This window comes from Hippoglossus hippoglossus, chromosome 15 (genome assembly GCF_009819705.1).
Source record: "Hippoglossus hippoglossus isolate fHipHip1 chromosome 15, fHipHip1.pri, whole genome shotgun sequence".
Lineage (NCBI taxonomy): Eukaryota > Metazoa > Chordata > Actinopteri > Pleuronectiformes > Pleuronectidae > Hippoglossus > Hippoglossus hippoglossus.
In genome coordinates, this window is record NC_047165.1 from 14,213,581 (window position 1) to 14,234,956 (window position 21,376).

A 21,376-nucleotide genomic window follows, 5' to 3' on the forward strand; every position below is an offset into this window, starting at 1 on the left:
CTGCATCTGGAGATTGTCAGGTGTCTGCCAAGGCTTCTTTAACTGCAGTGTCAGGGAAAGAGAAGCTGATACACCGTCTTATTACCGGAGCCCTGTAGAGGGATCCCAGGGCTGGATGTGGGTAGGCCTCTGTGTACCAATAGGAACACGTCTCAGGGATGGTTTGCCTCAATTGGAAATGTGCATTCCATTTAGAGGAATAAAAAGGGGGGGGGGGGGGGCCGACAGTTTCCAACCAAATGGGGCGATTTCCTTTCAACAACACGGACTTACTAACCTGACAGAAATTAGAAACAGTAGTGGACGGTTAGTCAGACACACAACAATATAACGATGCTCGCTGACGATAAAAGCTTTCCAGGGACCGTCACATTAAAACTGGCAGGGATGGAAAAAGTTGAAATAGTCCACAGACTTGCTCTCATTAAATGTGGTAATGCAACTGTCAGCGGTAATTTCTCAAGATGAGTTTTAATACATCTGAATCTGTTTCTTGTAAATCATTAATCACCCGAGATATAAAGAACTGTTGAAGCTGAATTCGAAGGTCATCTGTATAGTTTTATATATATCATATATATCAAATATATATACATCATTTCATATATATGACTATTTAATACAATTATCATCATTAAGAATGCATATACCGTCACCAAGGTGCCTCTTTTCTCCAATCTGCATTGACCCACTTTAACCCATTCATAACATTTACCCTTATACATGATGAACAATAATACTGAGTACTGAGGCTTGGCCAGAGGAATTGAAAATATTTAGCTATTGGAGAGCAAGTAGAGGCCGTGGAAGTGAAAGTGTGATGTATTTTTAAAAGTCAACAAATCCATGTCAGACATGCAGTCAAGAATGCAGTGCTCCAATATAATGCAACAAAAAAAAGAAGAAGAGACAATTTGCCCAGTTCAGGTTTCCGTCATTTTGAAGATACTGCTGGAAACTTTCTGGGTCATTCGGAACCGCACCACGTTGGAATGCTTACCGAGAACACAGCAACAAGAGTTCCACAGAAGACTGTTAATGCTACAAACAGCAGCAACGTGGAGGAGCCGTGATGGATGTCAGTTAGGTTGATAAACAGTTGGAGTTTCCAGCTCTATTTTCCAAGCTGTGACTTCACCATGGAGGCTTATGTGTTTTTTTGTTTTTTTTACAAAAGAAAAAAAAGGGTTCAGTGTGACTCAGGAGCACGATCCAAAAAGGAAACCTGGCACAAGAGATGTTTAAAGTACCGAGGGCTGGAGAGAGTGACAAATGTAACATGCAAATCTCACAGCCTCTCGTTAGGGGAACGGTGGAAATGCAGATTTTTAAGTAAAAAAATTGTCTTTTTCAGTTAGTATTGATTTGAAAAAGCCCATTGAAGTTGATCAGGCCAAAAGCTGAGTAATTCAAATGGAACAAATCTGGCTCGAATGGCTGGCATTGTAAAGTATAATTGCACAATTTCCCAAATGGAATGACGCCTTCTGTTTGCATGACAGCTGCACTAAAATGTACAGAATGTGCTCAAACATCTGCAGGCGATGCTCGTCCTCTTTTACTTACCTCGCCACGTACTACAGTCGTTACTGATCTGACTTTGAATCCTTGCTGCTCAAAATCGAACCTTCCTCCCACTGTCCAGAAATGAATGGAATGGGGCCGATACAGACACTCAGCCAATCGCGGGTCAGTCTCAGCTGTCGAATATATTGTTACATCTCATTTTCATTGCATCAAATAACTTATTAAAACCCAACTTACCGGAAAATGATCACTTGAACATCCACCAGTGAATGACAGGAACCATCTTTCTTTATTTTGAAACTTTATTTTACATGTATTTTTAGTTTGGTCCCATGTCCCAGCCCCAACATGGAAGCAGTGGGGTTTATGACCTATACTGCAACCAGCCACCAGGGGGAGATTGAGACACTTTGGCTTCACTTTTGGGAGCTGTCATGTTTTGTCCATCTTCATACACACAGTCTATGGGCTGTCCCCACTTAGGAGGTGGAACTCTGACATTGTCACTACCCTCCACATTGTTATTGATTCTTTAAAAATTGTTTCAGTATTCTGCGTGTGCAATAACTTTCAAAATCAAATTTAGTTTATATCGTATAGTTTATATCATTTATATCGTAGCCTGTGTTTGAATTTTGTGTACATGGGTGATGCTAGCATACATTATTCTTGTGCTTCAATTAAATCCAATTTTATCTAAAAGAAGCATCACATTGGCTCAGTCATCATTGTCACTGTTGATTAAACGCTTCTTCTACTATAACCTCCTCCTTACACGCTTTTTTTGTGTTTTAATCAAGATTTAAGTTCATGTCTGTTTATAATAAACATGTAACAGCTGATCATTTACTACTGAATCTAACTGTAAATCGAACGTGCTACTAACATGACCTGGTTAAAAATAGTTTTAGGCTTTAAGCTATTTTAACTGCCACAGTATTGGGATTGACAGGGTCGGCCGGCCCACCACTTTGGTACAGAGGGAAATATCTCACTTTTTGAGTAGCGGGTTGACAATTGTGGTCTTAAACAACTCAACAATCACTGAATGATAGTATTTCACTAAAAGCACGGCTGTGCCTCAGGATAACCACAGAGCTGCTAGCATGGCTGAAGTGAATTGTTCAGTTTGGCCTTAGAAAAAAAAGATTTCTTCAAGTTGTCGCAGTCAAAATATTTGACTGTTTTTATCAGCAAACGCAGATCAGTCCCGTTTCATCCTAACAGACTTCATTTGGGTTTGTTCTTCCCACCATGCTTTTCCACTTGACCCGATGACAGAGATCTGTGTTTCTATCTGATGTATGGATTTGTGCAGAAACAGTTTTTTAACAAGCAAAATAAAAAAATCTGTGTTTGGACCCACTTTACATTTCATAACAAAAGAACCAAACGTGTGTTTTCACTGGCTCATCTGATTTCATTTCCATAAACTTCAGTCTCAAGTTCTGGCATGAGGCATAAAACGCTACGATAATAATTCATATCCCTCCACTTCCCCAATCACCAGAATGTCCGGATCTTTACCAGCACATACAAAGCACTTCCTCTCCCTCTGAGATGGATTGTTACAGGTTGTAATTTACTACAAACATCTGAGCCACTCAGCAGGCCTCCTCTTTATTTTTTTTCACCGAACAGAGCTCCATGAATTGTTCGCATACGTTTTGTGAGGCAATTGAGAAGTCAACAGGGGAGCAAGAAAACTGTGGAAAACATTCAAGCTGATCCGCACACACCATAAATCATTAAAACGCAGCACAGCGGGGCTTCCAGTGTGACTTTCCCTTTTTTGAAAGAAAGTCTGACATAACGATCCCGTCCAACGTTCGTCCCATACGCTTTCTGCAAGCTGGGACTCGTATCACGAGACCCTCAAGGATTATCTTGAGATCTAGCACTGGAATCAGCAAAGTCTGCATTCTTTATACATCGTAAATATTATGAGATGATACACGTTGTCTAGTATGTAGCAATTAGGAAGAATAACTTGCAAAAAAAGAGAGTATTCTTTCTCCTGGATACCACATGTCTTTGCCTTTGAAGCATCTAATTCTACTTTTCATATAAAAATGGCTCACATATCTTGGCTTCCACCAGGCATTGCAGCGAAATGAGATAACCAATGTTTGACTTGGTCTCCTCTCGGAGGTTTACATGTAGCCTATGTGAGTGGGATTTGTTGATACGTGATTTATAAATTAAACAGATTATTAGTATCCGGGGTTATTGCAGTGCAGGGGCAACATTTGCGATTTTACTTTCATAAAAAGAGTTCTATCAGATGATACGGCTCAAAGCGTGGGCCTGCCAACTCTTTGTTAGTGATTAGCCAATATTCTTAGAGGAGGGATGAATCTTGTTTACTTCCTTTGTTGCCTGCAGGACTGTTGGAGGATGGCAGGCTGTGAGAACACTATTAATTACGTCCCGGTTGCTCATGTCGAGCGGGGGTCAAACGCTGCTCGTCAAAGTGATGTAATCGCTCCTCGGTCGATTCAGTGAGTTGAGATTTATTGCCAGATGCTCATTTGATCTGCTGGATTTGAAGACAAAGCAAAATGTCCCCAAATAGCAGCGCTGAAATACAAACAAGGAACTTCGAATACACGTGACAAACTGTATCCAATCAAAGAAAGAAGCGATGATAGTAGTTTTCCTTAATTTACTTTGACTCTTACTTACCTACATTTATGTCAACGGGTGGGGAAATCACACCAGAACAATTTCCCCTTCTCACAATGGCATTTTAATTTTTTTTCTGAGATGCAATCATTCGGTAATGAGTTCCAGATTCCCATTTTCCTCCGTGCGCGGACGGGATGAGTAGCGTTATGGCACCGAAGTCAGATAAATTATGCACATTTATTAGAGCTTAAGAAATGGGAGAATTCTGGCCTTGTTTGACAACGTGTGCTCATATGACCAAGAGATCTACAGGGAACAGCAACACTGGACCTAGACAATGATTGATGTCTATGGACAGTGAAGGCAAGCAATATGAACACGGTTGTGTAAGAAGGAGAAGAAAGTGAGAGTGGGATTTCTTCAGTGTAGCAGAGAGAAGAGGAGGAGGAGGAGGAGGAGGAGGAGGAGGAGGAGCTCTGGCCTTGGGTCCCTGGGCACAGAAGGTGCTGCAGCATTGCCGAAGCTCTACATACTTCACAAAGTCAGCTTGCAATGTTGTGGCTCTGTTGTGAGATGAACTGCACAGGTTTATGTTCAAGGTCACAATTATGTTTAAGGGTAACACCCATTACACACTCCGTTGTCAGATCCTGTCTCAAAACCCATCTTTTTAAACGGGGCCATATTCACTTTGATTGTTTTCCATTTGGCCAACATTTTTATTCACTGTTCATTTTATTGGTCTTTTTGGTACATAGTGTTTTTTTTTTTTTTATCTCTGCCTTGTAAGGTGACCTTGAGTTCTGTGAAAAAAGAAAAATATATATAAATAATGTATTATAATTATTATTATTATTAAAGTTCCCTGCAAGGCACTTTCCTATATTTAAGTGCACACTTTCCATAAGATTACTTTTCATTTTTAATTATTGGATTTAATTTACTTTAAACATTTCAATTTTGAAAACAATTTCTATGCGGTAAATTGCCCATTTGATGTTTTAAAACCTCAATTAAATAAACGTCTCCTCAAAATGTGCGCAAATGTTGTATTAATGTAAATTCTATAATATATAATTCTCATGTTATATTTTTGGGGAATATTTTGAATCTCCCAAAATTCACTTAAACAAACACAATGATAATACAAATAGTTATATTGAGCCATTAACATTTTCCTGTACATTTACATTTAAATATATTTCTTCTATATTTATTTAAAAAAAATTAAGAGCTACATCAATAACAACAATTTTACAAAATTGAAAGAGGAATTTCTGAGATGCATTGTATTCATATACAGTATTTCTTCTGTATGTGTTAATGAGTGATGTGATTTCAACTTAAACCTTTGACATCGCTCTTAATATTTTTCTTCCCTCCTCTATGTTTTTGTGAGCTTCTCTTCTAGCATCTACAATTCTATATATTTTTGTTCCCCCTTCCAATTCCTTTTTTCCGAGCAGGTTCTGGCACTGGTGTCTGATTAGCTCACTGGAAGTGCTGGGTGGTGTTAAAGCCCAGGACATTGTCTTCACCTCTTTTCCTTCATCCCTTTGTTCATTATTTCTTTCTCTTTCTTTTCTTAGGTATTGTTGACACTTTATTGGGTCATTCAAAACCTTTGTCTGTCTTTTCTCAGTCTCTCCATTTTATTTTGGCATGTTGTTTTTTTTCATCTCCTTGTATAAATTAATTAGGAAGTGTACACGATACATTAAAAATAATATATTATAGTAATTTGAATCAATGTCAACAGTGTTACTCTGAGCTTTACTCCATCTGCTCAAAATGTTTTTTTAATAACGGCACCTATAGGGTGCATACCTCAACCAGGGTGAAACAACCCTACACATATAAGGAATATGGAAGTGGTTTGATAATCTCACCAATATGTCTTCTTTTTTTTTGAACAGAAAGTTCCATCAATTATTTCTTGAGAAACTGACAAAAATGTAGAAAACCTCTATCTCACAAGGAAATGAAAAAAGCGTCTCCCCCTGGCTCCTGGACTAAATCCAATCCCTCCACCAAGTTCTGCTTTTTGTGTAATCCTGCTGACAAATGTACAATGAAAACAAACCAACCAGACACAGATGAAAACACAAGTACAGTGAGAAAGCTGTCAAGCTGCAGATTGTCTCTCCTGTGTATTTTTATTCACTAGCCGCACTAATGCAAAATGCTGCTTAAAGATGCAAACTCAATACACGTCTTACATGATTTTTTTATTTAACAAAATTAATACATTTCTTGAAGTGTTGTTTCTATACAGAATGTTTCCTCTTGTGAAGAAATCTCATGAAAAGACCAAACGAAGAATTCACCTGTTTCATTACTCGCACACTGCTCCAGTCTGTGGCACTCAGCTGGAAACCTAAATATTCAAAATGTTTTTTTAAAAATATGTACGAAAATACCAAAGCAGCTGGGCTATAAACAAATGTCAATGAAACAGGAGTAAATAAAGCATTTGTTAGGGACTTTCATCTGCTGTGCACTGATACATATTTTATATTTGGGTGACAGCAGCGGTTTGCATGTGGGAGTGTTTAAAAATAACACACTGACATGGCTCATTGATATATTTGTAATAGTTTTTAGAGCTTCATGGCATGGAGGAAGAATATCAAGGAGAATCTGTTCATTGTTGTGCTTTTGTGGGATTTGTTGGCAAAAAGAAAAAAATATAGGATTCCACCAGGACTCATCCTTTAAAAGGTAGAACAATACTTTGCTGTTGGCAGAGTTATAAAAAACGAATTGTATTGTCAAGTTGTGGAGAGATTGTTGGACGTTGATACAAAAGCACAATCATTGAAAACACATTGGAGATAGGTGCAGGCAGCATGATATGTTAAAGAATCCCAAATGTTCCAGAGGAGAATTTCCTGCTCATTATTGAGTCCAGGTTTCATCGCTGGCCTCCCGCTTCTGTCTGTGCACTGAGAAGGTTCAAGCACTCAGTGTAAATTAGCAATGATGCCGCCGCGATGAGCGGACAACATTTGTCTACGTCCCTGCGACTGTCAGCGTTGAATTAAATCGTTAGACGTTTTCCTTCCTGCTGAATTGGAGTTCACTCGAAGGAATGAAAACCTGGCAGAATATGAAATAAAGTCGTGCTGCGATCCGAAGTTATGCCACAGATTTTGAGTTAGTCAGGCAGGTGATAGCCACGGTTGGTTGGCAACCGCACAACCTGAAAACCAAGTTCAAGTACGGAACTACAGATGATTTATTTGGTCTTTTATATAACTGATATTGAAACGTTGCCAGCACACTAAACCCCCGAGCACGACTCTGATAACATCAGCCTCTTCAAGGCTTTTCTCATTCTTTGGAAACGAAATTTAAGATTAAGAAAATATGCTCTCTTCAACACAAAAACAGTAAAAAATCTAATCTAATCTAATATTAGAACATCGGCATCAATCACATCCAAATGTGCTGTTAATTCTCAGATGAGAGAGAAAAACATCGAGCTCTGAGCAAATGAATTGAGTCATGAAAACAAAGGAATTTGCTAATAGTGGAGGCTGATGCTGAAACGCTATCTCCCTGCGTTTAGGTCATCGGGGCGAGTTAATGGTGCCGAGAAATGTGCAGACACTTGATGGTTTATGCTCAGACGCCAAACTATCAGCCCGTCGCACCCTTGCACCTTGGCTTAATGGGGCTGAGTAAGCGTGTTAACTCTGTGAACTTTACCTTGACTGTGCACTTTAAGTGGTTTATCGTTTAAAGGCCCAAATGAAAACCTGAATAACCCCTTTTCTGCAGCAAAAGCAAAAAGGGAGGAGTGTCAGGGATTAATGGAGTAAACAGAAACATTTGAAGCTCGAGATTGTTTTCTGACAGGTTGCTATTTGAAGTGATGTCAAGTCTCGTTCAGCGGTCTGGCACCTTGCGTTCTAAGCACTCATGTTTTCCCCATTTGTCCTGCGAACTCCGCGAGGGCTCCGTGTTGATTTATCGGAGTGTTAAGAACTCGCATGTTTATGCCTTGCACCCTGGATGACACCATCTGCTACTAATCTGTATTTCCGTCGTCGTCTGCACACAGCAGCCCAGGACAGCTCGGGACAGAGTCAAGTACAAAGACACTGATTTCCCTTGTCTGGCTCCATCTGGATATTTCGCAAAGTATTTACTAGGCGCTCTGCAGCTTACCATTCATGTTCATCCTCCACAGTTAGCGTACTGTATTCAAAAGAGTTACTGAACACTGGGATGCGTGCAAGATCAGTCAAGCTTGTCTGCATAAGGTAAATGGGAGAAACACAGGACGGCTAACACCTGTGACGTTCCTACGAGACATTAAAAACCCTTTTTTAAATATTTACGAATAAATGCATGTGAATGGTAACATGAACGTTTGTGTGATAAGAGGAAAAATGTTCCACAGGCAGACACGTAGGGAGTAGAGTAGTAATATTCACTGGTTGTTTTATCTCCCTGTCACGGGTCAGGATTAATGTACAGTTTCTGACTAATTTTGGAGAGTGGTGTTTTCGCACGGCTCTTTTCAAATATTTCTTTTGGGTGCTACTTTGACAGCTTTCTGTTGATGAAGTTTCACTTTTCTGCGGGTGGGTTTTATTTTTCTCTGTTTAGCTTTGGTATCTATTGCCGCTCCTGCGAACGGCCACTAGTTTCCATGCAAACTGCTGCTGCTGCTGGAGCTATTGGTGAAAGGCTCTATGCAGTATTTTGATAAAGGTGGACTTTAAGTATCAAAAGTAAAAATACTATTATTATTATATTAAGTGGTGCATTATGTGTTTGAGGGTTGAATTTGGTCAAAACTGAGATAATTCTGTTTTTCTGATTTGATGTAGCACTTTTCTAGTCTTATCAACCACTCAACACGCTTTACATTACAAGTCACATTCACCCATTCAAATACACATTCAGTGCTAGTGTATGCAGCACAGGACCAGTGGACGACGCCGTACAAGAAGTAAATGCTCCGTAAAAATTACACTGTCAGTTGGACAAAATGTACACAGGGGATCAGAACAAATCTTATTAGGGTTAAATTTGGAGCAGATCCAAATAAAAATCTTGATCAAGCCAAATTAAATCTGGTGTCATTCATTAAGAGTCATAAAGAAAGTGGCAGGATCCAGCATTGTTTTCCGTTGTGTTTTCATTAGGTCTCTGTGCTCCAGTAGGTCAGGTTCGCCCAACCTGTCAATCAGGACGAGAGAAGGTAGAAGACAGTCCCACCCTTGTCTTAAGGACTGCTGCTGTGTGAGTCCCAGATGTTGCTTCTGTGGACAGACGAGCAGCCATTGCCCATTTTTCCCCTGATGCCCAATGTCTTTCATGACAGGTCATTACCGGGGCTGATACCCTGTTAAAAGATCTCATCGTGTGGATCACAGGAGCTGAACCGTAGATACATTGTGCCAGTCCAGCAATTAGCATCACTCATGTCAAAGGTCATCCCTCCATTATCCTGGCGACTGATTTCTTGTAAAATAATTCACGGGAGATGAGTCACAGCTTTATGACAGCAGTTTCTGACATGTGCACAAATATTCCCCTCCCTGGACTTTGAGCTGCACTGAGTTTATGAAAACAAAAGAGCAGAGATCCTCAGAGGTCTTTGGGGGATCGTTAAACAACACAGGGCTCAAGATTTATACCTTGGTTTTCTTAATATAAAGTACACATGAGGGAGAGAGAAGGCACGGCCTGCATGCAGAGCTTAGGCCAGAGAGCCAGTGAACCAGCAGATTCAACAGGCAATGTTGCAGACCCACACTGAGCTTATTTGAGTTGTTGAGGATGATGCTGAGATGAAATATTAATGACCCGATTGTGAGTTCTGCACTGTATGTTCCCCTAAAGTGACATTTTGCTTTGTTCAGTGCTGTCATCCCATTTCCAGCGTCCTCGTTCTATTAAAAGTTGGAGACGTGCTCCTCTCGCTGTCAGATCCAATGATAAAGTAATGGGGAGAGATCAAACTTTGGAGCAGATTGCATTATGATGCACGGGTGTGGCTGCTCTTGAAATCCTTTTCAGTATAAACACGTCATTCTTTTCTGGTGAGATCAATGCAGGGAGTGCCCCCAAAACTACCTCACACAGTCAAGGAATGTGTGTGAACAGCAACATATCACTCTGCTTTGTGATCATGAGCTCACAGGTTAATTCATTCGGGAGAAGATACCGACTGCTGACACACATTCCAGCACCTTGAAATGGAGAGATAACACAGCTTCATAGATTTACCCCAAGGACAGAAGAAAGTCTGGGCCACTTGCAGGAACACTAAAGCTCACCATGACAGGACAGGTTCAACCTCGCCAGCGTGTACAAAGCACATGCACACGCACACATTCAGTACTAAATAATGTCAAAAGAACAGGTACCATCCCATCCTCCACCGTGCTTTCTTTAATACAACATCAGTTTTTGTGATAGGAAACCTGGCGGCTGAAATTGTGCAACTTCAACAGCATATTTCATCCGAGCTAGCCGCAGCTGGTGCTGCACAGAGAGAACAACTTTCACGGGCAGTCTGCCTTGGTATCACGCAGTCCAAAATGACACGGCAAATCAAACACAGATTATTGGATGTTGGACGGGGGACAAGGGAAGAAAGGAGTCTTCTGAAAATTCACCTCCGTCCGAGGGAGTTAAGACGAGGGGGCCTATCAGGATGAATCATCATCCCTGTCAGCATCGAATAATGCGTCAACTAAGCACGCACCAGTATCTTTTCTCAAGGCCAGGAAATGAGCGATGCTTGACATTTCATTCCATTCTTCATAGGCAGAGTTTTCCTTCAGCCTCTCTGAATACTCAACTGTTGGTCATAACAGAATAGAGGATTAACACATTTTTTAAACCTCTGTATTATGTCTATGAAACTGAAAATGTTTATATTGAGCCTACGACCATAAAGTAGTCATTTTGCTGTTGTATATAAAATATTTGAATTGTTAAGAAATTGTCCCAAAGAAAACAAGGAACGGTAAGTGTGTATGTATTGTATTGCATGGTTAACATAGTCCTATCTATATCAGGATAAGCCCTTTGAGCTCTATCATCTTAGGAGCAATGTGACAAGGCACTGGAATGAGGTTTAAATTTCCCAGATTAAGAAGGAGAAAGAATATGTGCAGGCAAATTGTTCCAAATAGGAGTCTTAAATATAACCTTTCAATTGATTTCAATGGTAAAACAAATAAAACGATAAAAATGGGACATGTATGTATGCAGTAACCCATGCATTTAAAAATAAGTCCATGCATCGAAGGATCATAAAAAAACAAAACAAGAAAAAAAGGCTCTCTAATACAAATCATTAGAAATATTATAGACGACAGTCAGAGTTTGGTCCAGTATCAGTAATGGAAGTTATGACGCAAATCTCTGTCTGACATTAAACTCCAAACAATCCAAGGAATGATAGAGAACAAAAATACCAGAATTGACTTTCTTTATAATATGATCACTGAGAAGTTTCCAAGGTCCATCCATTCTTCCATTTTATCAACTGTCTGAGGAGATTTACCATCGTTACACACTGAAACCAGAGAGATGGATTCGGAGTTGACATTCTGTTTCGTGCCAGAGACAATTGTGCATGACTTTTTTTTTTTTACTGACTGACTTTGCAGAGTGTTTAAGTCAGATTCAAAAGCTTCTTGAATTCATTTTTATGCAATTATAACAATATCGTCAGCATATAATTGAACGGTACAAAAAGAACAAATAATGGTAGATCTGTAATACTTGTAAAATACACACCACATGCTTGTAAGAAGGGAGCATTTATTTATCCATGCTTTACTCAAACAAATTGACAAAAATGTAAATCTTTCATTTCACAGTGTGAGAATATATCTTTGATTATTTTCTATTTCAGTTAAGTGACATTTTGCAGAGAAGACAGAGAGGACTAACAGTAGAGCTCAAACAATGAGGACGGGTGTGTCAGTATGAACAGTAGTAACGTCTGTGTGTCTGGCAGCCTAAATGGTTGCACCCAGTTGATGTCATCGCTTTGTGTGCCGATCTGCTAAGCACTGTTCACATGCAGTAATACAGAAGTACAATGTGTTCCACATACTGAGCAAACACAATCTGATTCTTGACCATACATTAAGTGTAATTATCTTGCAATTGACTAAATGTTGCATCACGATAATGTGGCTGAATGAAATTGGTGAAAAGATACTCAATCAAAACACTGACATCCCTTGGGATCCCAGTCAAAAGTAAAAGTGGTCCAATGATGCACATACTGGAAGTTAAACAAAGATGAGCGAACCGAAATGGGGGGGCCCCTTTTGTTTGTTTGAAAAAGCAGAACATACGAGAGTACGACTTTTTGAAGTTGTACCTATTTTTTAATATTGGTCAAACAGCAAAAAACAAAAGGTCCTGTGTGTCCTGTGTGTCTCCTTTCCCAGTGAAATCCAAGCCAGGGGGTTGGACCTACTTTAACCAAACCTGCATGGTCCTTGCAGCAGCCTGCTGTAATTACCCAGTCATGTAGGGGATACTGTGCACAGCAGCAGTGGTGTCATGAGACAGACGGGCCCCACTACTGGGCTGAAACAGTCTCAGCTTCCCATCCAGGGTCCCAGTCAGCAGCTGGGAAAGGCAGAAAAAAAACATGGCATTACGTTCAGCTCCTACATTTCAAAGGCATCGTGTCACATCTCACTTTTTAAGACTCTTTTTAGAGGAAGAAGCTGCATCTCAACACACCTGCTTCCTTAAATAAAAGCCAGCATCACCAAGGTCAGGACCCATACTGTGTGTCCTACTGAAATTCTGGATTTTCCATACGCGCCATTTATCACTAGAAACATGAATCTTCAACATCGTGAAGCAGCAGATTAATAAGGCGCCCACACATCAATAAAACTAACATCGACCCACACACTCGGCGGCCACACCCATTTAGGCATACACATGTGCAAACACACACAGGCAGCACACTGTGGCTAACACGTGGGTGACGACACAGACAAGCTGCAGCTATATTTATTTTAAAGCGGCGAGGATTATTTCATCTTTTTATCAGTCGTTAGAGCAGACAACAATCAATCAGCGGCAACAGCGATAAAAAACCCTAAACTAGGGGTCCAGAACGAGGCTTATGATAAATAGCTACTCAAATAGAGTATATAATACGATGGAACAATCATAATTCCAGACAATTGCTCAGAAACGGCTCCATTTTCAAGCAGTAATGTTTCAGACAAGGCTGAGTAACAAACCATTTAAAGTCTATTTCATACAACTTCAAGCCAGGGTCAATTGTATGACACTTAATCTCACTTTAACTCCCAAAGGATTTCACAAATCCGACAAGATGAAAAAGATGCGAAAGGAGACCAACAGAGTGCAAACTAAACGGGAACGTTTGGGCGAATGGCCAACAGGGTATCAATGTCATTTATGGTGATTTCAGAGACTTTTGGGGTCAGCGTAAAGATGGAGTATCTCTTTGAAGGGTACTAACAGTGGGAATCCTGGGAAACAACGATTTGCCAAGCGGTGATAAAAACCACATTTGATAAAACAATAGCCCAAGATTTTTTCCTCCCATGTACTAAGCTGTTTTATGCAGGAGAAAGCATATTCTACCAGTAAACAGATGCCTATTCTGGGAAGAGAGTCACAATAGCTGAGTTCTGAAGATGACTCAAACATCGCAAACTAAACATGACTAAACTGGGGCTGATTTGAAATGTCTTTGATGGGTGACCCCTGCAACCTCCCCAGATTCCCAGGTGTGCATATGGAGCCCAGAGAGAAGACGAGTCTGAGAGGGCAGCCAAGTAAATATATTACATCCATTTGTTGTACTGGTGTTGAAAAATGTTTGAGACTGCCACGGAACAAAGATTTTTGACAGCTCATTTCACGAGCTCTTCCATCTTCAAGGAGTCGTCTTTCACCATGACCTCCTGCTCAGAGACCTCAATGAACAATAGCCAAGCTGTCTGGTCCCTGCCCCCGGGCTGCTAAAGTAGCTATTTAAAACTTAAAGAGGGTCAGAGAGCAGTTCCATTAGCAACCACAACTCCCTTTATCAACTGCCATTCAAAGCCATTAGACTGTGTAATCGCCCCCTCCTCCACGTAAACACGCAGTTTGGAGTCGACACCAAACCCCAGATTTGTCTAGAAGAAGTGATCACAAAAGTCATACACGTGCAACAAACATCTGAAATCCAACACATTCCATCTCTGCAGTCATCCATCTTTGTTCGCTGAGGCTGAAGGGAGCTGAGTTGATGAGGAGCGAAGGTTTTGGGGCGAGCTTCAGGGTCAGAAGTCAGAGCGTGTTGCGAGCTAATTCACTGTTGAAATGTAGAAGGGGTCACGCTGGGCCATCACAAGTGAGTTATTAGACTTTCCCTCAACATCTCACTTCTAAGAAAGGCAGTTTTCATAGGTTTGATCTTCTTTTGAAGATTTATTTGCAATGTCAGATGTTCTCTGACACACCCCCCCATGATTCCAGTTTTTGTTGAAATTTAAGCAGTCCAAGTCCAGTAAATATACGGGTGCAAAGGTCAGTGGTGAACTCCCCAAGGTAAAAAAAAATTGCTCCAGTCACCCAAAACTGAAGAAGCCTGTAATAACTTTTCCAAGTGTCTCTGTTAGTTTTAAACTGAACTTTCAATAACCTGGTCTGAACTCAAAAGCACAGAGGTTCAGAGTTATTTTAAAACATTTAAGAGATAGTGTGTAGGTTTTCAAAGTCGCTGTCACTCAAATCAAAGTCTATGAAAGACACAGCTTGCACGTATTGTACATTGTATATTACAAAAGAATTTGGACGAATTGCACAGTCACACAACTTTTATCTTTATATTGAACATTTATAAAAACAGCCTAACAATGTATATAGTATATTATCTTATTTCTAGATTCTGTTTTCATTCTTATTTTTATTACATTTTCTCGCTGCGCTGCTAATCTTTTGTGCTGCAGTGTCAATTTTGAATTTCCTCTACGTAAGATCAATAAAGGCACATCTTATCTTAAAGACATACATGAAAACTATGGGCTGCATCTTCTTTTAAGATCTCTTAGTTTTTTTACGTTTAGTATATTCAAGTCTCATTTAAGAACATTCTAAGCAACTCTGGGATCGTAGATAAGGTTGAGAATTTGCACGGTGCGTCACACGTATTACATAATCTAAGTTATTGTCCGGAGTGCTGCTTCAACAGCACAGACAAGAGACCACAAATCAACAGTTCAAAGGAACGATTCGGGAATAAAAAAATGACGATTAAGAATCCAATGTGGTTTAGATCTGTGTTGAACATTTGAGCCAAATTTTGGCATTCTGGACGACAGAGAGCGTCCATCTGTAAAGATTGGTAGGAATAAACCTCACACATGCCAACAGGATGTTCTGAGGTGTTCATGTCGAGGGGGAAGAATGATCCACATGAGAGCAGAAGGTCACCATGGTTATTTCTGCAATGAGCGGGCAATGGTATGATCGATCAGTAAAAGAAGCTATAGGGCTGGGGAATAAAACAAGAGCAATAACAGTCCAATAGAATTTGATATATATAATGCTACAACACATAATTGATCCACCTCAGATTTGTAATATCATTTTCCGTTTGTCAAGTGTTTGTGAAGGGGAGTTTAAAACCACAACCTTCACTCAGTAGCAAAAATCAGTCTTTAAACTTACAATAATGAGACATTTATCGTGATTACTATCGATATCGATTGATGTGAACAATTTTATCTTGATATAATTCTTTACCATTTTGCCCAGCCCTCACAGAGGCTATTGCTAATGGTGACGGATACACTACAAACTGTGTGATCCTTAATTATTCTCATCCTATAGTTTTGGTGATTTGCATCTGTGCAATTAACAGGTGAAATCATAAATCCTCCACTGATGCCATTTCCAGCCATTAAAGACATTATACATGCTATCTATCTATATATGTAAATGTGCACATCCTAACTGCCTTAATGCATTTAATCTACACACTCTACACGCAAAAAAACCACACAACAACCCTCCTGTCAAAATGTTGTCGACTACATGTGAAAGGACGGGATACGCAAAGATGCCTCTTGTAACTTTGCAACCGGACGACCTTCCCATTTCCTCACTTCCTGTTCAGCGCGGTTCCAGCTGTGCTGAACACAGTGGATTTCCGAGAGGCTGTCTCAGCTCAGTCTGCGTCTCACTCGGATGTGACATTCTGGACCAGACGGCAGAGTCCACCTCTGTATTTGCTGTCTGGCCACGACAGTAAGAGGAGAGACGCTCTGCTCTCTGGTGTCAGGCAAAGAGGAAATGAAGAGATTTCATTTTTAAGAGTTATAATTTGGATTGAGTTTCTTTTCTTGTCCCCTTCCAACACACACACACACGTACGCTTTTAAAATATGACCAGATAAGTCAGAGTGCAGCGGAGGAGGGTTCAGTGTTTCTTTCTCAGGAATACGTTCACAGAAAGACACTGACTTTTTCAAATACAGCAAATCTAGCTGGCTATAACTTGAGGTTGTATTTTTCAATCAACGACACTTTTAATTGATTGATTGGTTGTTTTTGAACTGGACATTTTTAAAGTCAGATTCCGGAAAAGTTCCTTTTGTTGTTTTGAAGCTGAGTTTTGAGACTTAATTAAGACAGAAACCAAATTAAATTTGAAATCAAAGCAAATAGTACAATTTTTCTTCTTTAAATTTGAGCTCATTTTCATTTTATCCAGCATAGAGGCAACTGAAATTTCATGACATACAGTTAATAAAACTCTTGACCAACAGCTGAATTGAAACTCCATGTCAGTATGTTTAAAACTCTGCATGAACCAAGCACACATGGTTTAGGATTCTTAAAACCCTGTTTTCATTACTGGATTGTAAATGTCTCCCACTGCACCTTCCTCTTCGTGTCTCTCTTTTCTCCCACTGGCAAAAGTGACAACTTTTACACCAGTTCCAATGAGACACGGTAAAAGGACGGCATTTATATAACATGTTTCTAGTCGTAATGGCCGCTCAAAGCACTTTACGTTACAATTGATATTCAACCATCCACACGCACATTCATATGTGGCCACTTTGGGGTTCAGTAACTTACCCACAACCTTGTGATTAGTGGATGACTTGTCTATTTCCTGCACCTCCGAGTCACATTTAATGAGGGCTGACTCATGTAGAGATCTTTCTCTATTGTCTATTGAGTGAGTTTCGACTATTTATTATAAAACATATAGAGAGCCATTCATTATGGTATCTTCTTACTTTGGTTGTTACATTTATATTCAATACTATAAATGTGCACACAGTATCAACACTGTGTTTTAGGCACTGATTAAATTGGACAGTCGTTTGTTTGCCTCTCACAAATCTCAGAAGAGAAAAGAGAAAACCATTACGTGTTGAAAACAGCAGAGACACAATCCCCCTTGTTACTAAGGAGTAAATAACATCTCAAATTTGCAAATCAACTTTTGTGGTTTGCAAAATCCGGGGCCAACAAAGGCGAGCTTAACAGAGTTAACAGAAATATACCACGTGAAGTCCCAAAAGGTTTTTGAAGAAAGCAAAGCGAAGTGACAGTAAAAGTTGGGATCTTTCATTTCAGAATAAAGTAGAGGACTAAACCTGAGGGAATGGACCCCAGAGCTAGATCTGCCTGCTTGATGGTCTTTTAAGTATTAGGGTGGAAAACATGAGTGAAAAATGAGTGGAAAATATGCACAGCACTATCTGTCTGTGCCTCGCATCGGAAGCTTCTCACAGCAGTAAATATGGAGAACATCTGGCCCTCCAGTCTGGCTGAAGAGCAAAAGGTGAGCACAGGTTGGGACACTTTTTGCCAAAGAAAGCGCTGGCTAAGGAAATACAGCAATGTTACCATTATGATATCACAGAGTCTTGGTCTCAGTTATGCATGAGCCCAGTGGGTCGTTTCCCAGGGCTCCTTTAGGTTCTACTCATTTCTTTATTTACACATCTCTGTTTTGGATACAAACAAAAGGAAAATAAAGATTAATAAGTAAGCATCCCTTCCAGACAGACATTAACGCAGCCACATCATGATTAACTCGAAACAGCCTCACGCAGCGGAGCCAGGCACTCAATATATCAGCAGTGCATCTACTGTCTGAGGAATTGGAAAGAAACACATCAGCTAATGTGAAGAACGGCTTTACACAACTCGTTATGTACCGAAGAGTAGACCTACACACTCAGTAATGTTAAGACGAATGCTCATATAAACGATGAGAGCATCACCGTTAGTCAAAAGGTGTGAACCTGGGTTTTACAAAGCTCGACTCCTCTGCAGCTTGTAATAATTATAAATGCTCACGTTTTGCCAGATAGTGAACTGTTGTTTCCCATGTCGAACTACTTCAACAGGCTGACGGGTTTTATAAGGAGGGTTCGAACATCTCAAGCCATCAGTGTGAACATCTGAGAGTTGTATCAGCATCTAACATATAAAGCTGCATTATAAATCTGCATCTATGCATCAGCAGCATCTCAATGGATCTTTACAGCTGCATTAATCCAATCCAGGTGATAAAGTTGTGGAGGATGCTCATGAGGGGAATCTTCAGCTGACAGGCCGCCAGCATGATAGGTCAACACACAGAGACATAACCCTGTGTGTTGTTAACCCCCAAGACGTAACCCAAAACTACATGTGTTTAGACAGTGTGACGAAGCGGGAGAACCCGGAGGAAAACCCCCCCGCAGACACAGGACGAATATGTAAACTCTGCACAGGCAGACCGAACCAGGAATCTTCTGGTCTGAGGTGACAGTGCCTCACTCTGCCACCCACTTATTTTCCACGGGAAAGTACAGAGGAAGGGAGAAGTACCTTTGATTCTTGACTTTCAGCTGACGTGGACAAAAAGTCATAAAAGTGCTGTGGATGGAACCACAACATTTACTGAGCTCGCATGTCAACAGATCCGTCTCAGTGACAACTAAGTGAACTCTTTCCGCCAATGACTTCTTCAGTGGTGTACAGTAACAAAGTACATTTACATCGTCACTGTACATAAGTACATTTTTTAGTGTATCTGTACTTTACTTAAGTAGATTTATTTTCCAGGTACTTTTCTCTTACACTTGTACTTTCTACCCCACATCACTTTTACAGTGCACTGTGTCACATGTTCACTTCTTTGTTCACAATCTTTTAAAAGTCATCAATAACAAGAAGGAAATTGGTCCATGGATGTTGGACCAAGGTGGTTTTACTCAGGACGAACATTTTATGTGGTACATTTATGTCTATTTACTTGTACTTTTACTGGAGTAAATGTTTGAGTACTTCCTCCACCACTGCACTTAATCCAATGTTACTGCCTCTGCGAGCTGATATGGCTGAAAAGCTCATGAGATTAAATTGAAATGAATTTGTGGAAACTACTGAATACAGGGTGAGCATTTTTCATTTTCATAGTTTTATCTCAATTCGATTAGAACTTGAGAAGTCTGACTCCCTCAGTGAATAGGCCACAGTGAGGAAGAACGATGAGGAGCAGCTCTCTCCTCTCTGGGTGAGCAGACAAAAGGGGATCTGTCCCACGGCTGAGTGCTAATCACATTTATAAAACTGCTTGACTAGAGCAGATAAAGTATTGTTTATGTAATAAGTAATACGTCTAATTCAATAATCTACATGTATAACTATTCATTTGTTAGTATGACAAAGCGAATTAGACGAATTAGTGCCAACGGGAAAATTAAGATTAATAAATACAAATACCACTGAAAATCATGGAGAAATAGCTAAGAATAAGACTGACCTCAAGGCCCTGCAGGTAATCTACCGAGATACAGTTAACGCTGATATCATAGATCCCACTCAGTCTGTTCTGTACGTGCCAAAATCGACATCACTTTGAATCAGAGTGTTCCTGTGTGAACATCCTGATTTCCGAGGTGGGTGGACTCGTCGTGTCCGTTCTTTTTTTAGCTGCAGACCCTCTGGAGCCCTTCAGGTTTTTTCACACATTTGTGAATTTTACGACTTCGATCTGGACAAATCTTAGCAGGTATCTGTCGTATGAGACGGCCAGAGACACACATCTGAGAGGAGGAGGCATTAAAGGAGGACCTCATAGAAATTACACATGGCTAGATCTAAAGAAAGAGAGATTTTCATTTTCATTTTCCATGTGGAAGATTTAATCTTTTTGATTATATATTTTAACCTTTCCACCTGACACAGATGGTTAAGGATACAATTGCCAAAATTTCCAGATTTTTTTTATGGCTACGAGCGGGTGTTGTATCAAATAAAACAGAAGGTGCAGAGGTATTGATGGGAAGCGATCATGCTCTAACTGATGAAGTGTGTCTGCAAACTCTGCAGACCACTGGAAATGGCCATCAAGCTGACGGACATGCAGATTTAAAACATGTGCCAGAACACAGCCAACAAGAAGTCTCGTGAGACATCCAGCAGAGGTTGTGATATTATATTTTATGATATGATATTTTTTTTCTTTTGCAGATACTTTGAACGACTCCAAAGGAAAATCATTTACTGGAATACAAAACACCTCCTACAGGGAATTGTTGCCCTGAAACACTGGAGACTTTGTTGGAGACACTGAACAGATTCTGGGGAAAAAACTGCACTGAAAACTTTGATTTCATGTGATGGAGATTCGGGAGAAACAAAGGTCTTTGACCTTTACTGAGCTTTTGGCTTCAGTCCCTGAATTTCTATTTCAGTTTAGACTGATAGTATGAGGCCAAGCATTGAAATCTGGATTGAATTCATTTTTGGGACGGCCTGTGATAAAGAGATCACAACAACAACTGTTGTATCGGTTACCACAGAATGCAACAAACTGCAAACCCTTCAACTAGAAGGGGATCCAGTAAAAATGATAAACAGTCCACAGAAAATGTGGAAAGAAGCTTCTGAAGTCAACTAACACATCCCTGCATATGTCTCTTTTCTTTTCTTTTTTCCACTGTTGAAGTGTGCAGCCAATCACAGGCTGGAACAACCCTGCAGGCAGTCAGTCAGACAGAGGAGCGGATCAGCACAGTGCACAAAGAGAGCCACTATAGATCCCACAAGGGTTAAGGTGCGGAAGAGACGAGGGCTACTCATTATCTGATTGGACCATTTATTGACCACCACTGGTAAAACCCGCAGACTGATTTGGTGGATTTTTGATTTCATTGTAAATGGAAATGGTTTTGGTTCA

The 21,376-nt window shown here is 40.2% G+C and overlaps 1 protein-coding gene across 1 annotated transcript in view; it reads right to left on the bottom strand.

Moving 5' to 3' along the window:
* Positions 1-12,505: 12,505 nt before the first annotated feature.
* wdr27 (WD repeat domain 27) overlaps positions 12,506-21,376 on the bottom strand; it is a 36,335-nt gene continuing 27,464 nt past the window's right edge. The window contains exon 24 of the mRNA XM_034609412.1: positions 12,506-12,774. Coding sequence (XP_034465303.1) covers positions 12,661-12,774 — 114 coding nt within the window. The 3' untranslated portion in view covers positions 12,506-12,660. The remainder of the gene's footprint in view (positions 12,775-21,376) is intronic.